The 17,149-nt window shown below is 33.4% G+C and overlaps 1 protein-coding gene across 50 annotated transcripts in view; it reads left to right on the forward strand.

Annotated features, from left to right (window-relative positions):
* Nucleotides 1–17,149, forward strand: part of trol (terribly reduced optic lobes) — a 324,267-nt gene that overhangs the window by 190,609 nt on the left and 116,509 nt on the right. For all 50 annotated transcript variants that reach the window (XM_076469289.1, XM_076469303.1, XM_076469310.1 and 47 more), the window contains 4 exons: nt 6,085–6,230; nt 8,272–8,342; nt 9,034–9,174; nt 10,759–10,938. In XM_076469289.1, the coding sequence (XP_076325404.1) occupies nt 6,085–6,230; nt 8,272–8,342; nt 9,034–9,174; nt 10,759–10,938 (538 nt within the window). The remainder of the gene's footprint in view (nt 1–6,084; nt 6,231–8,271; nt 8,343–9,033; nt 9,175–10,758; nt 10,939–17,149) is intronic.

The raw sequence follows: 17,149 nt of genomic DNA on the forward strand, positions 1-17,149 counted from the left end.
CTAATCATGATACTTTTTAAGTTATGAGCAAAAAATCACTCAGGATGCAGGGGTACGAACATTTTCTGTCGTAACTGTAGCTTTGCTCTAAAAGAAACAATCATTTCAATAGGGAAACTACATCTTCTTAGCTCATAAATTGTCTTGGTGTTGAGAACTGAACATTTACTCTTAAATTAACATGTGTATAGTAATGAATTATGTAGATAATCTTTGTTTACTGCATTACTGCCATGTTTGTAAGCATAATTTAACAACAAGGAACCTGTTAGTCTATTTTGAACAACCACATTCATTGAACTAAATTTTAAAATTAGAGTAACACTCAAAGCCAGCCTTATTATTCAAATATTTTCAAGTCTTCTCTGAAATTAACAACATTCACCACATCCAAAGAACAACTACTATGTTAGAAGAATAAAGATTTCTTAACTGAGGATAATTCATACCCTACTCAAATGTATATTAATTCCCTAACTCTACCATTCTTACCGTTAATTGTAAAAAATATGATGCATCAATATTATCAATTCTTTTAAAAAGTATTAAACAATCATTCAGATTTTAAACTCTTCTGTTTTGTCAAGATAAAACAAATTTCCAGAAAACAAAATCTTGACATATCCTCATATTGCAACATCTCCATCCCTGATATTTTTGGCCTTCTCTGAACCCAGAGGACATTGGTTAACTGTACTTTATTATGTAGTGCATGCAATTAGATGTACTTCAGAATCAGCAAAAACTGTACTTGTTCTTATAATACATAATACTTGTGGGAAATTTCTTCATATCTTTTGGGTGGAGGCTAAGCATGGTATTTTGTGTAGAGTTCCCATACAGAGGATTTTTGTTTTGTGATTTGTGTCCTATTGCCACAACTAACTTCATGCTGTGGGATTGTGAGTGTACTATAAGTGAGACTCAATTCATGTGTATGATAAAATGAGAATATTACAAGAGTAGGTGGTGGATTATATTTTGTATCATATAACTGTTTTCTCTAGTTTGTCAGTTCAGAATTAGAAATGTCTTTGTACAGCTATTCCATATGTAGCTTTAAATAAAATTTCTGAAAGATATTTTATGCTTTTGCAAATAAAAAGTGAACTGTTTTAGTGTAAGTAATGAAGTTACATGAATGTCATTGCAAGCAATATGTACAAGTACAATGTTTTTAATTAACCTGTCTTCAATAACAAGACAGAGCACCCAAAAATCTAAGTTGTACATGAATGAACTTCTTGTTCTTTTAGTTCTGTTCAAAGGTAATGAAGTATTTGTTGCCATTTCTTCCAAAAATGTGACATTTTATGTAATTATTTGTCCTTTTCTGAATAATTCACTTGAGATAATTTTATCTTAGTTTTTAAATGTTACTTTCATAATCTCTAGAATCTCCTAAAAGAATATTGAAAGTGTTTTAAAACAAATATTTGTTTTAATTGATATTTTAATTCATATTAATATGTTTATGTTGATATACATCAATAGGTGCCCAAGGGTGATATACTATTATGATTAGCTAAGGACAGTTTTAGCTCCCTGATAAAAATGGGGGTTGCATTTGCTAGCGTTACACCTGTTGATTGGTTGATTGAGGCAAAGCACAGAATAAATTTTAAGTCATTAAGATGTCAAATATGAATATTAATACACAAATAAGTAATTTATTAAAATATAAAAGTAAAACCTAAATGCAATTTAACTGTTTATCAAGCTATTATGTATAGTCTGAGAAAAAATAGCTAACCATGAAGGATGCTGATCTCAACAATGACTAAGCTTTGTTTCAAATTCTTTTATAAAGTACAAACATCACCTAACTTCCCTGCACTCGTAAGATATAGCATAAAACATGCTTTCTTTATTGGTTATGAATATGCTATTATTAAAACTGTCACTTAGCAATACAACTTCTACTTGGGTAGGGGGCATGGCTTATGTTGAGCTGATTAATTTTTAGTGTTTTCATCTACATATACTTTTAATGTGCTAGAACATGTCTTCATTACACACACTTGTAGATCAGCTCTAAAATTCAAGTTTTTAAACCACAAAATTGTCAATTGACAAAGTAAAATATTAAATTTATTGTTTCAAAGGTTACTTAAAATGAATGAAAACTAGGGTAATATAGAATTGTGAATTACAATGTACTTGATTGAAAAACCATAAATTAAAATACAGAGTAAAGTGGTTTAATATTTTTTAATGTAACTCAATAACATGCAGAGAAAGGGTTTTACGAATGTCATGATCATTATAGGGTTAATATATATAACAAAAAAGCTTTAAAAATGAAAAGGTCAAAATAAGTCTTTTTTTTTTTAATGTACTAACTGAAAGAAATTTTAATTGTTTTGCATTCAGAATAAATCATTCCTCACACTATGCAATATTTTTAATCTGACTTTTATATATTATTTCTGTGATATAAATAAAACAAAAGCTTAGTTAAAAATTTATTAAAGTGCTACTATTGTTTCATAAAGTAATCCTGATGATTTTATTAATATTAAAATGCAAATTACACACTATTTAGTCAATTACTTGTTTATGGATAAATATTAATTTAAGTCTACTGAGAGTTTGAGACAAATACTAAAAATCTTATCATATATTTCATTCTGTAGACTTCTTACTTTTTAATGTCATATAAAGTTTTGTTTGCTGTTTCAATAAATCTAGGTAATGTATCAAATTAATGGTATTTGTACACTATAATCCTTTTTTTAAAATATGCAGCAAATTTTATTTCATATTAATTGGTATTGTTTATGGCATGAAAATTTATGGTTATAATGTAAACATAAGAATAACAATTTGTTCCTACTACCACCAGTTGCTACCTCAACACAGTTTGAGGAACTGATGACAATCATTAGCATAAAACAGCTAATTGTACGACAATTTATTCATGAGATATGCCTTATTACCATATTGATTTGTTTTTGTTGCTGTGTGTTCTGTTTTAAAGAATATAATGACATGGTGCAAAATGCGTCATAATGTTCACAAATTTTAACAAAATAAAAGTATAAATTTATTTAACAAAGACAGTTTAACTGTATTTTATTCAAAATATCAGTTTTAAATGTTTCAAAATAAATATTTAGTGTAGATTATACTTATTGACTGTATCATTATATTCTTTTACTTATAGTTACTACATAAAAACATGTTTCAGTACCACTTCAGTACTTTTATTAGAAGTAATACTGGTTATTTTGTATGAAAACTATATTTTTGTGTTTTTAACTTGTGCATAAGTACAATGTGCTACATTTTAAATTTTAACTGTTTGTGTATTAACATTCTCTGCTATCAGTACAAGTATAGTCTCGTGATATTCTTCCATTTGTTATGCATGGACTTTCTCATGTGTATGTTTATCTCACAAAATACTTTATATTAATGTTATTATAATCTTAATTTCTCCTTCAGTTTTCAGAAAGATTAATTGGTTAAATCATGTGGAAATAATTAATTTGTAAGTAACTGTATAGAGAAGTAATGTTTCACAGCTGAAAAGTAGGTAATTTTGTTTGTATAAAAATGATTTTAAAGTAAGTGCTATAATACAAATTACTTTTCTCTTTATAGCTTTTATGTCTACATAACAAAAGTAACCATGTATAAAATAGTCACAGTCTTAGTTTCTGTGAAGCTTTAATTTGATATATCAAAAACATACCAATTTGCTGTGGTATATTTTCACAAGAAAGAGGAAATTATATTAATACATAAAAATAATTTTTTAGTATAACATGCACAGTATTTTTATGTAGTGTGTTTACAATGGAGTAAGAACATATATTTTATTAGTAAAAAATATAGTACTTTACTAGTACCACAGCTAAACAATAGAGGATATTTTCCCCTAAATACAAGAAAATATATTTAAAATGGGCATTATGTGACCTAATATTTTTCAAAATGTTTTCTGAAGTTTGAGGATATAATTTTTGAAAATGCAAGTTATTGTACTATTTTTTGAAACCAAAATACTTATTCCAGTGGAATATTTAAAAATCAGCTCATCAGATTTTAACATTTATCTTGTTAACTGCTTTTTATTTCCAAACTTTTGAATAACAAAGATATTGTGAAATATAAAAGCTACTGTATTTTCTAATTTTTTAATTTACTGACAAGTGAACTCCTCAGTTACTGAAATATTCCAGAATATTTTTGTAACTTGTCAGAAGTGTAAGGTGAAATAATTTTCTCTTCCTCTAGTATAGTTCAACTAATATCTGATTCTTTTGCTGAATTTTATGTCTAAAGTCTTTTTTATTTAATAATAGTCTTGCTAATGTGTGGATGGCAGGCTTTGCTCAGGAATGGTAAATATTGGTTTTCTACTCAAAAGTCCACATGCATGACAAATAGATTATATTAAACTCGCATTTTTTTTTTTTTTTCAAAACATAATATTCTTGTCTTCTGTTTAGTTTGCTGGATTTCTGTGGAATAGTCTAATGTATGTTATACTTTTATATTCCTTTTATCTTTGAAGATTTCAGTGAAATTCTAAATACTGTTTCTGAAAGGAAAACATTGAAATTAATTTCGTATTGACTTTAAAACCCTGAAATTAAATCTTTAAGCCATTGCAATAGAGGTTTTATGGATATAATGTTCCATGAGATTTCAGTAAGCAATATTTATTGGTTTTAACATTTTTGATAATACAAATTATTTACATTATTTATTCATACTGGATAGAGCCTCTCCTAATTTTGAAATTTCAGCTCTCAACTTGACCTGTGGTAAAACTTTGCTTGGAGGTGTTGTATATACAGATTGCCATAGTAGCTCAAAAACGAACTTGTTCCAAGAAAGCAAAAAAAGACCAATCAATAATAATAGTAATATGAAACCATTATTATTTTGACCACAACATTGAGACCGTAAAGAATATACTGAGGGAGAATAACTTTAGAATCGTATACAAATATGTCAACACCATTGAAGATTGCCTAACCTCAAACAGAACATATGAAAATAAAAAGGCATTTATAATACATCATGCAAATCGTATCAGAAAAGCTTTAAAGGTTTGAGGCCAGAAGTGTTAACATAAGTTTCCAAACATAAAAAAAAAAAAATGCAACACAAACAGTGCTATTTTTCATTATATGAGAGGTTCTAGCCATCAAATGGATTGGAAATCAAAAAGAATTATATGAAGTGAATGACTTCATAAAAAGAATTTTCAAAAGCTATTTAATCAATAGCATGCCTAATTTCAACACCTACAAAGGTCACCTTAAGCTGAATAACTCCTTGTGATTCCTATGTCTTTAAGGGAATTCAAAGTTTTGAAGTCACATAGTTTGTGTTGACCAAATTCCCTGCCAGGAGACAACATGAGACTGAAGAGTACATGCAAATGTGTCAAGCTAGTTTCTCTAATATTAAGATTTCTGATAGTTTGTTTTATTTACTGTGGTAGTTCACTTATGGCTTTCTGTAATCTAATAAATAAACTTTATTGTTGGTGTAAAACCTTTTATGATACCTTATGGTTCTTTTGAATCCAATCAAATATTTTTGACTGATAACATCTTATGAGATACCCCACAGCTCTCTGGAATCTCAAGGAATAAACTTTATTGCTGCTGTTAACACCTGGTTATGTAATAATCTTAACAGTCAATGGATAATGTGTATAGTAATTCAGTGGAATTCTAAGAAACACTTTGTATGATTATAGATGGCATGTAATATTTCTTTTTTAAGATTCTGAATAAATCAGGGTAATTTTTGTTGTATATTACTTGATAAAGCTGTTTTTAAAAGATTACAGTGTATTTAATTTTAAAATGTTACTATTATAAAAGATTTTGCCCTATACTTTGAATCTGGGGTTGAAATAGAATTTTCATAATGATTTTTAGTGGTGGTGTTCCATCATGCTGCTTTATTTTAAATATTTTACTTACCAAACAAGCATATTAATCAAGCATTTAACTTTCACACACTATTCTAAAAATGAATGGTATAGTCAGTTTTGAAATAACACTATTATACATTATAACTCAGTATACAAACTTCAACTTACTTGTTCTCCAAAAGGTTTTCTCCAACATGTTTCTTGGAATCAGATGGAAAAATTACTTGTACTGCATGTCCAATTGGGTACGAAGGTCGCCAGTGTGAGAAATGTGCCCCTGGTTATGAAGGAAACCCAAACATTCCAGGAGGATCTTGTAGAGAAAGAGGTGACACCTTTAGTTCTTGAATGAAATTTTACAATTAGTATGAATAAAATTGTTTTACAGATATTGACAAGATTAGTTATAAATGTCATTGTAAGAGCAACAAGCAGCACTAATATTTGTTTTAAAATTGGACACAACTTTAAATCCCATTTACTTTTTTTAGATAGCCTTATTTTATGAATTATTCACAAACTGTTAAAACTATTTTACACTATTGTATTTTTGATTCACATGGTGGATTTATTTGTGAATTATTTATCATTGCATTAACAATGCAATATTGAAAACAAATGTGAAAAAAAAATTCCTTTAAAAAATCATACAAATGTGTATTTAAGATTAGTTCTGTATATTCATAAAATTCTACCAATTGATTTATAAGTGAGGTTTATGAAAAAGAAAATATATATAAACCACTCTTCCAAGTTTCGGTAGTATTTTTATGTTTAAAACTCATCTCTTTTCTGCTCATTAAAATCATCAAACTATACAGTTTAATATCACTTAAGTTTTGATACAATTTCAAAGACCATCAAAGTGGTTTCTTCTTGCTACTTTCACATAAGGTAAGTTTATGAAGAGAGATTTCATTATAAATTAGGACATATTATTTAAATTTATCATATTTTGAATTTGGTTCATATGAGTCCTAAGGAAACCACCATAATGGGAAAAATTTTTAAATTATCTTTAGAATAAAGAGTTTTTTCTAGCAAAAATGTTTAAATCTCTCCAGTATGTACTCCAAATTTCTAAAAACAGTAGTTTTATGGCTGTCAGGTGTATGTTGCAAGAAATGATACTGTTAACCTTTTCATGGTTAGGACAAATTGTGCATGTTGTGACTTGGTATAGAGTTTCATTCAGACTTTAATTACATGACTATTACTAATGTATGTCAATAAACTTAACATCAAAATATTAACATTTTAATATTATACAAATTTTAATATTTTGCTTCAAAAAGGAAATATTAAAGTCTTCATTTTGCTACCTCACATGGCACTTCTTCACTCTGAATTTGCAATCTTCTTTCTATTCATTTATAATCTTCAACATTTCTTGTGAATGGTACGTATTTACTATATATGTTCCTGAGCTAAAATGTAATCATCTCTAAGCTTCTTGCTGCCAAACATGCTTCCCCTTTCAGCAGTGGGGGCATTATAATGTAACAGTCAATCCCACTATTCATTGGTAAAAAAGTAGCCCAAGAGTTGGCGATGGGTGGTGATGACTATCTACCTTCCCTCTAGTCTTACACTGCTAAATTAGGGATGACTAGTGCAGATAGCCCTTGTAGCTTTGCACAAAATTTGAAAACAAACAAAGCTTCTTGCTTTGAGATATATGCAGTAAAATGAACCCAAATGCCAAGCCACTTCTATAGAGTACATACTATCTTTCAAAAACTGCTGGTAATAATTTTCTCACATTTGCTATTAGATTATTTTTATCCAACAAAAAATAGAAGATTCAAATTTACTGAAAACTGTGAGATAAGGATCATTTACGTAGCAGGTTTTAAACTTATTTTTTATTTATCATTGTTGAAACTGAGGTCAAACAGCTATTTTGATTATTTTAACTCACTTAGTACTTACTTAAACCTTTTAAATTATGGTAGCTTTAGAACATTTTTTTTTCTGATGGTGATACTTTGTGTTGTAAATTAAATATATGAATTTAAAAAAGCAGCATTTATTAATTATTGCTGTTGTTTACAATTAGAATAAAAAGGACAAATTTTCAAATGGAAGAACTAAATTTCTTGTTTTCATGTAGTATAGGATCTCAGCGATCCCGTGTTGGCATTCTAGGATTAAGGAAAAAAATGTATGTCTGTATGTCACATTAATGTAGTTATTGTTTTCAGCAATGTTTAGTATATTTGAAAATATTTCCAGTTGTTACATACTTCAGATATATTATCAGTATGGGTGATGTTATTTTGTAAACTTAGAATTAAAATAATTTTAGTTTATGCTCAATTTTTACTTTTTAACCATATAGATGCATCTTAGTATTTGTTGTTTCTCAGGTGGTGACTGTAACCCTGTTGGAAGTTTATCCACAGTAAGAAGCCCCTCTACAGGATTATGCCAATGTAAGGTAAGATAGTTATTCCTTGTCATCCAATGGACACAACTTAAGTTTTATTTGAGTGTAAATAGAAATTAAATTATAATAAATTTTACTTATCATAATTCATTGATCAAATTCATCACTGGTAATTGTAATACAACTTCCACATTTTTTGTAGAATTTAGAACTGTTAGGTTAGAACTTAGTTATAATATATATTCAGTATATTAACAATTAAATATTAATAGAAATCTGCAAAATATTTATTTTTTCTCTTGATATTGCATGAACATAATCTTAATAATGGAGCTATGCCATTGTCTTACTTCAGTTTAAGTTTGATACTGAAGTAAAAAATGCCTACAGTTGTAATGTGTATTATAAACAACCAATTGTCTATAACATATACACTGTGAACTTGAAATATTTTGAGACATATTTTCACTACTTTAATACCTTCTAATTTATATTGGCTCATAAAGATTGTGTTCAAAAAACTAGATTTTTGTAACTATTCTAACAATGCTTAAGTAACTCTCACTTGTGATTTTATAACGTGAGTAGAAACAGCTTGTGTTTTCTAACAATGTTTTATAGATGTTTCAACCATGATTTTGTGTTATAAACAATTCATTAAATTTTTTTTTGTAATGTAATCCATGTTTTGTTGTAGAATATTATTTAATGTCACATAAATATTTCTTTCTCCCTTTTATAGCGTCATACAACTGGTGCTCGATGTGACCAGTGTAAAGATAATACTTTTCACCTAAATCCTGACTCCCCAGATGGCTGTATAGACTGTTTCTGTATGGGTATTACAAAGTCTTGTAGTAATTGTAATTGGTACCGTGACCAGGTATGAAAGCTTAGTATTAAATATATATTTTGAGAAGTGTACAGCATAATGTATCTGAAAACTTGTCATTATATTACTTACAAAACAGTGTGATATTAAGAGTACTTTGTTTTTAAATAGTTTGAGTAATAACAGTATACTAAGACATATCTACCACCAACGTGTTTTCAGTGTGCACTTTACATAACTTATTATATCTATTAAAGCAAGAAAACTGTATTTATTAGATTTCCTGTAGGTGAAAATACTTTGTTTAATATTTCTGTGTAACTTTTACACAGATTAGAGATTGTAGATTTGAGAACTTTAATGGACTACAGTACTTGTTAAATGAAAAGAAAACATTTCACCTTCTGTGCTGAGACCTTCTTTCAAGGTTAAAATAGTCTTTTAAAAGGTTTTATAATATTTAACAATCCTGCAATTAAGATGATATGCCAGATGGATTCACAGTAACTGAACAGTTGTTGCTGTTAAAATTATTTGTTATTTGTTGCTCTTAAAATGTGTCACAGATATTAGACTGTCGTTAACTCCTTCTAAAACATTTCACAGTAATTAGGGTTTATGATTATTCAAAGTTACTTTGCTAAGAAACTTCAAGGTATTTTGATACTGTTATTAAAATATTGTATCCAAATGCTTACAATAATTATAGAGAAGCTTGCTATTTTGCTGTGTTAAAGTATAAGTAATGCTAAATAAAAGTCAGGGCTACCAATTGAATGTGTTGATACCAATTATTCTGGAAGAAAAATACCAAAATCAGGCTTGGACTTGCATGTGTAAAAGTTTTCTTGCTGTAAATTTAAATACGTTTGCTCTACCAATACAGTTAAAGGAGTAATGATTTAGCTCAGTTGCTAAAGCAGTCACCTAGCCTATGAGAGGAATGTTTTAAAACCCAGGAAAGAATATTTAGTGTAGAAATAAATTAGTACATTGACACCTAATGAGAAAGGAAGGCATCTTGTCTATAAAATTAGGACAAAGGTCTAGCCATGTTTTCTGACTGAGGAGGAATGTAGAAGTTTCAGTTGTTAAAAGTGACTTTTTAGCAAGTTCTAGTAGTTTTAACCATTTGTTCTTATTCTCAGTTGATAGAGCACTGTCCAGGCCTGTGAGAAGTCTCAGATTTAACTTATTATAAAATCAAGGGTATTTTTGCAGATGAAAAATCATAGTAAAAGTATTCAATAAAATTATTCACCAGGAAATGTGTTTATTTTGTAATTTATTTTTTTAATCATTCACATAAGAAAATAATTTTTTCCTAAATACCATAAAATATAATTTTCATGTTCAGTTTTGATGGTCATAAAGTTAAAATTGCCTTTGACAGTTTTTTATATTTCTTATCCATTGGACATTGTTTGGCAGAAATAAACACATTTTACATCTGAAGAATTTTTATTTTATTGGCAAGGTAATAGTTTTTTCAGAACTGTTTCATTCAGATAACAAGTAACCTATGAAGAGTAATGTGAAGGTGCATCATTAAGAATTTATCTAATAAGTGTTAAGTGTACTATTAAATAGTAATGTGTGAAGTATTAGGTGGAGATGTATTATTTGTGTTTTCAGGAAACTGTTAGCTTCACAAATACTCCAGAAGATGTAGAATTGACTAAATTGGAAGAAGATGTGACCTTCAACAATTTCTATGTAGACAGACAAAACAGGGAGCTTGTCTACCAGACTGTTGATAATCTACAAGGACAAACTCTGTACTGGCAGTTGCCATCAAAATTCCTCGGTGACAAGGTAAACAATGCTTCCAAAAATAAATGTAGCTGCAGTATAATTAATCACACACTTGAATTAATTTATCTGTCTCACTTCATGATCTGGTACGAATTGAGTTAGTATTTGTAATATTGAAGAATTATAAAGATTAGTGGGCGAGGTTTAAATGTATTAAAAAATTAATAATAACTTTGTTATTGTTTCTAAACATGTTAAATACTTAAATACAATATTAATGTATAATCGCACATAAGAGGATGTGTAAAAACAACTGTGTGATGAGAGTAATTGTTATTGCAAGACAGTCAAGGTGTACAATTATAACACTTCAGAATATATTAATTTGTAATATATTTTTCTTATTAAAAATTAGTTTAACATGTATAAAAATCATTTAGTAATACACCATGCCAAAGAAAGGATATAAATACAATTAAAAGGTGAATAAATTAATGATACAAAAAAAAGATAGTGATAGCATAATACAAATACGTTAGTTTTGTTTCAACTCCTCCGTTCGTGTTCATGTTTTGAGCCTTTTTTCTTTTTCAGATTACACTAGATTAAATAATTCAAACTTATTTTTCACAGTCCCAAACAAAATACATTAATCACAGCAAAGACTTTTATAAATCATTACATTATCCATCAGACACTAACTTAGGAAGTTAAAGAATAGAAATTGAAGCATAAGAGTTATTTTCAGGTTATAACAGTTCCAGTTGCCACTACTAGATTAGCTGGTTTTAGCTTCAACACTTATAAATGGGATTTATGGATTTATTAACTGTTGGATATACAAGACTGTTTAGTACAAATGTTACTGTTTAGTTTATCTTGATGCAATATTTTATGATTATTTAGATTTTAAGAAAAATGTTGAGGATGGATTGTTTAAAAAGTTAATTGAAACAAATATTCTTAAAACTTTGTATGAATTGTATGTTGTGTTTGAAATTATCTTGTTGTGTTGGCTTTACTAATATTAATGATGCCACCTTACTCATATCTCTGGGATCTAAACATCCACCCACGTGTTTGCCGTGCGTGGCAACCCGTGAATGGGAGGAGAGGATCCTGGTGGTTGAGGGGTCCAACCCTAACACACCACTTTGGCCTCGAATTCCTGTAGACGGGCGGCCTTTGGGTGGCCCCCCTTGGGTCAATCGGCTGGTCCACTTGGGCTAGAGTCAACCAAGTACCAGTGTTGGAAGTTCTCAACGGGTGTTGTGGACATTGTGCCTGATGCTGGTGTTTGGGTATAGTGCTCACGAAACCCTGGCATTGCTGCATTGTCCTTGCGTGACTTTGTAGTGCGTCCGCTTGTAGGGCTCCATGGTGGGTGGGGTCAGTGAGTACCGAAATTTTTTGTTTTTCCTATGGATCCTCTAAAAAATTTAAATAAAATTGTAAAAAAACAGTCAATGGGTAAGCGACCACGTCTTGAATACTCAGAACAGCAATCTTCAACATCAGTAACACACGTACCTCATTTTCTTATATTACATTCTCTTTCGGAAAAACCTTTAGGGCAAATGTCCCCATTTTTTATTCAAAAGGGACTAGAGGGACTTGCTGGCTCTCCAAAGTCAGTAAAGAAACTTCGATCTGGTGACATATTGGTTGAAACATCCACATCCCAACACAGTGAACTCCTTGAATTCAAAGGCAATTGGGGATATACCTATTGAGGTTACACCCCATGCTACCTTGAATTCTTCACGAGGAGTTATTGTTGAAAGGGATTTGAAGAACATTCCTGAGTCGGAGATTCTCGCTGGTCTCTCCACTCAAGGAGTTTCTGCAGTGAGGCGCATCTCCACTCGCAAAGATGGAGTTACACTGCCAACAAATACCCTCGTTTTAACATTTACTTCACCACGTGCACCTGCCACCATCAAGGCAGGTTATCTCATTTGCAGGGATCGGCCATACATACCAAACCCTCTTCGATGTTTCCAATGTCAGAGATTCGGCCACTCAAAGACATCTTGTCGTGGTTCCCTGACATGTGCTCGTTGTGGAGGCAAGGACCACGATGCCTATGACTGTGACATGAACCCACATTGCGTAAACTGCAATGGTTCTCACCCCTCTTACTTTCATTCTTGCCCAAAATGGTTGGAGGAAAAAGAGGTGCAGCGTTTGAAAACGACACATAACATTAGTTATCCTGAGGCTCGGAAATTGCTGTCCACAACTCCATCTCGGACACATGCTGCTGCACTTCATTCCACAACTACAGTGGGAGTGCAGACAGATCTCTCTGTGCTTCCGAGAGAATCGTTTTCAAAACAAATGAAAAGCCTTTTGAACTCCGTGGTTAAAAAGGTTGATGAATCGACTTCCACACCCATCTCTGTTTCTCCCATACCTTCCAACAAACCTCAAGATCCACTTCCTTCAGTTTCAAATACAGGCATTTCTTCTGATACATCTTTTTCTCCCACCACAAGAGAGGTCCTCAGTCACTGGATTCCCTCCAATAACAAAACCTGCCCACCCGACACAGAGCAGGATCCATGGAGGTTGATAGACCTCCTCCGACTAAAGACAGTAAAGAAAAAAGACGTGGTCGTAAACCGAAGGGTTCTCCACCCACTTCACCTACCCGTTCTTAAAAATGGCCACCTTGATACAATGGAACTGTCGAGGTTTACGTTCTAATCTGGATGATATCAAAATGCTGATTGCTTCCTACCATCCTGTTTGTCTTTCTTTACAAGAAACATTTCTCAAAACTGCTGATACTGTCTCCATTCGGCAGTTTTCTCTGTACAGAAATGACAGGTTGTGTGATGGTCGAGTACATGGAGGGGTGGCACTGTTGGTTGATCAACACATGCCCACCCTGTCTTTGTCACTTAACACACCCTTGGAGGCTGTAGCCATCCATGTTTCCTTGGGTCATACCATCACTGTTTGTTCTCTGTACCTGTCCTCTGGAGAGACACATGATCAATCAGATCTTGATGCTCTCGTTGAACAATTGCCATCTCCATTTCTAATCCTAGGAGATTTTAATGGACATCATCCCCTCTGGGGAAGTGCTATTATTGATGGGAGGGGCCGATCTGTAGAGCGGATGCTCTCTGATCACAATCTTTCTCTTTTCAATACTGGTTCTTCCACTTACTTTCATGCACCTAGTCAGTCCTTTACCGCTATTGATCTCTCAGTTTGCTCCCCTTCATTATTCTCCCATTTTTTCATGGAGGGTTGACAGTAATCCACTAGGCAGTGATCATTTTCCGAACCTTTTGAGAGAGACTGGCCGTGGTCGATGCCACCCTACCCGCGTGCCCCGTTGAAAGCTGGATCAGGCAGACTGGGCCACTTTCACTGCTCTCGCAGAACTTGATCCTGCCATCGTAAATCAGCCATCAATAGACGACTGTGTAGCAGCGGTAACTGACTGTATTACACATGCAGCTGCTCAGTGTATTCCTAAAACCTCGACACGTTTTCCACGATATCCTCGTCTATGGTGGAATCCTGCTTGCCACTTAGCACGGAAGGCTCAAAAGCGGGCCTGGGATACTTTTCGTAGATATCCCACACTTTCAAACCGGGTTATTTCCAACGGGCCCGTGCACATACTAGTTGGGTAAGACGTCAAAGCTAGAAGGAATCTTGGATTAAGTTCACAACCAGCATATCTTCTACCACCAGTTCCAAGATCATATGGGACAGGATTCGAAAGGTTAATGGGCACTACAATTCTGTCCCCCTCTCGATCTTACTCTCTGATGGTCAGGAGGTGACTGATGTTCGGAACATCACTAACACTCTAGGTGAAAGCTTTTGCCGGGTATCTAGCACTTCTGCTTGTTCCTCCACCTTCCTGGCCATCAAGACTCGGGCAGAGCGATCACCTCTTTCCTTTCAAACTGACTGTTTCTTTGACTATAATTATCCCTTTACCCTGGTGGAACTAAAAAATGACCCTTCATCGGTCTGCCAGTACGTCTGTTGGACCTGATAATATTCATTATGACATGCTGCACCATCTATCTCCTGCTTGATGTCCTTCTGATTGTTTTCAACTGGATCTGGCAGGAGAATGTTTTTCCTGATGCCTGGCGCCAGGCTATTATTTTACCTTTCTCTAAGCCAGGGAAAGATCCCAAGATTCCTTCAAACTACCATCCAATTGCTTTGACGAGCTGTCTCTGTAAGACATTAGAAAGGATGGTTAATGCTCGTCTTGTTTGTTTCCTTGAATCAAACAACCTCCTCTCGCCCACCCAGTGTGGGTTCCGTCGACAGCACTCCACCACAGACCACCTAATTCGTCTTGAAACATCTATCAGAGAAGCCTTTCTCAACCGCCAACATCTTGTATCAATATTCTTTGACATAGAGAAGGCTTACGACACAACATGGAGGTATGGCGTTTTGTGAGACCTCCATACATATGGGTTACGTGGCCATCTACCCATGTTTATTAAATAATTTTTAATGGACAGGAGATTCCAAGTTTGTGTGGGTTCGACACTTTCCTGTTCTTTTGTACAGGAACTTGGAGTCCCTCAAGGCTGTGTATTGAGTGTTACACTCTTCAGTATAAAGATAAATGCCATCACTGAACAACTCCCTCTCACTGTTGCGAATGGGCTGTATGTCGACGACTTTCACATCTCATGTCAGTCGTCAAACATGAGATATATTGAGCGGCAACTACAAACCACCCTCGATTGTGTACAGAAGTGGACTCTGGCGAACGGCTTTAATTTCTCTCTCTCCAAAACTGTATGCATGCACTTTTGCCGTCGACGGGGTATTCACCCTGATCCTGCACTTCATATCGGTGAAGTTTTGCTGCCAGTGGTCCCGGAGACCAAGTTCTTGGGGCTTATCTTTGATCGTAAACTGACCTTTATACCACACTTAAAGCAGCTTTGGGTCAAATGCACAAGAGCACTGAACATTCTCCGTGTTCTCTCTTCTACCAGTTGGGGGGCAGATCGCTGTTCAATGTTAAAGGTATATCGTGCTCTTATTAGATCGAAACTCAATTATGGATCAATGGTCTATGGCTGTGCCAGACCCTTGGCCTTAAAGATGCTGGACCCCATTCATCACCAAGGACTTCGACTCTGCACTGGGGCTTTCCGTACCTCTCCAGTTCAAAGTATATACATTATATCTCATGAACCTTCTCTACACCTTCGCCGTTTGCAACTATCTTTACAATATATTTCAAAACTTCATTCCTTACCAAAGCATCCCATCTGGAAATGTGTTTTCCTTCCTCGGTGGAGCAGTACTTTTTCAGAACAGACGATCTGTCATTGCTCCGTTTGGCCTTCGCATCCGGGCGCAATTGGATGAACTGGGTCTGTCCTTGGATAACATTGCAGATTCCACAGGTTGGTCCATCCCACCATGGCTTATTACAGCCCCCAAATGTGACCTTTTTTTCAGTCACCTAATAAAGGCAGATACTCCATATTGGAAGTACCATCATTTATTTAATGAACATCTTTCAAACAATCATTCAGTTCCCATTTATACAGATGGTTCCAAATCAGGTAATTCAGTGGGCTCTGCTATGGTTTGCCATGGGTCAGTAGTTGCGTGCAGAATCCCTTCTACAGCTTCTGTGTTCACTGCTGAACTGTATGCCATATCTCTTGCCCTGGATCATATTGCAGCTGAGCAGTACTCCAACTGCACTATTTATACTGATTCGCTTAGTTCTATACTTGCCTTGGAATCGCTACACGTTAGCTCACATCCTATTCTCGAAGATATTAGAAACCAACTGGCCCATTTCTCATTAGCAGCTACTTCAATCCAGTTTTTTTGGATACGAGGCCATGTTGGTATTCGCGGGAACGAGCTTGCAGACATGGCAGTTAAATATGTCTGCTTCAGCACCATCACTCCTATGCCTATTCCATACATGGACTATGGTGTTGTCTTCAAGGCTCGGCTCCGTGCCAGCTGGCAGTCCACTTGGAGTGAGCAACGTGACAACAAACTTTTTCAAATCAAACCCAAAACTGGACTTTGGCCATCTAGCTTCCGTAAAGTTCGGAAGGAGGAAGTTGTTCTCACTAGGCTACGCATTGGTCACAGTTTTTTAACTCATCATTCTCTTTTATCTGGAACTGATGCACCAATGTGTAGTTTGTGTAACACTCAAATCACTATCAGCCACGTTTTACTTTCTTGCCATTGTTACAATTCTCAACGACGCAATATGTTAAACATATTTTTTCCC

Source organism: Tachypleus tridentatus, chromosome 12, assembly GCF_004210375.1.
Source record: "Tachypleus tridentatus isolate NWPU-2018 chromosome 12, ASM421037v1, whole genome shotgun sequence".
NCBI lineage: Eukaryota > Metazoa > Arthropoda > Merostomata > Xiphosura > Limulidae > Tachypleus > Tachypleus tridentatus.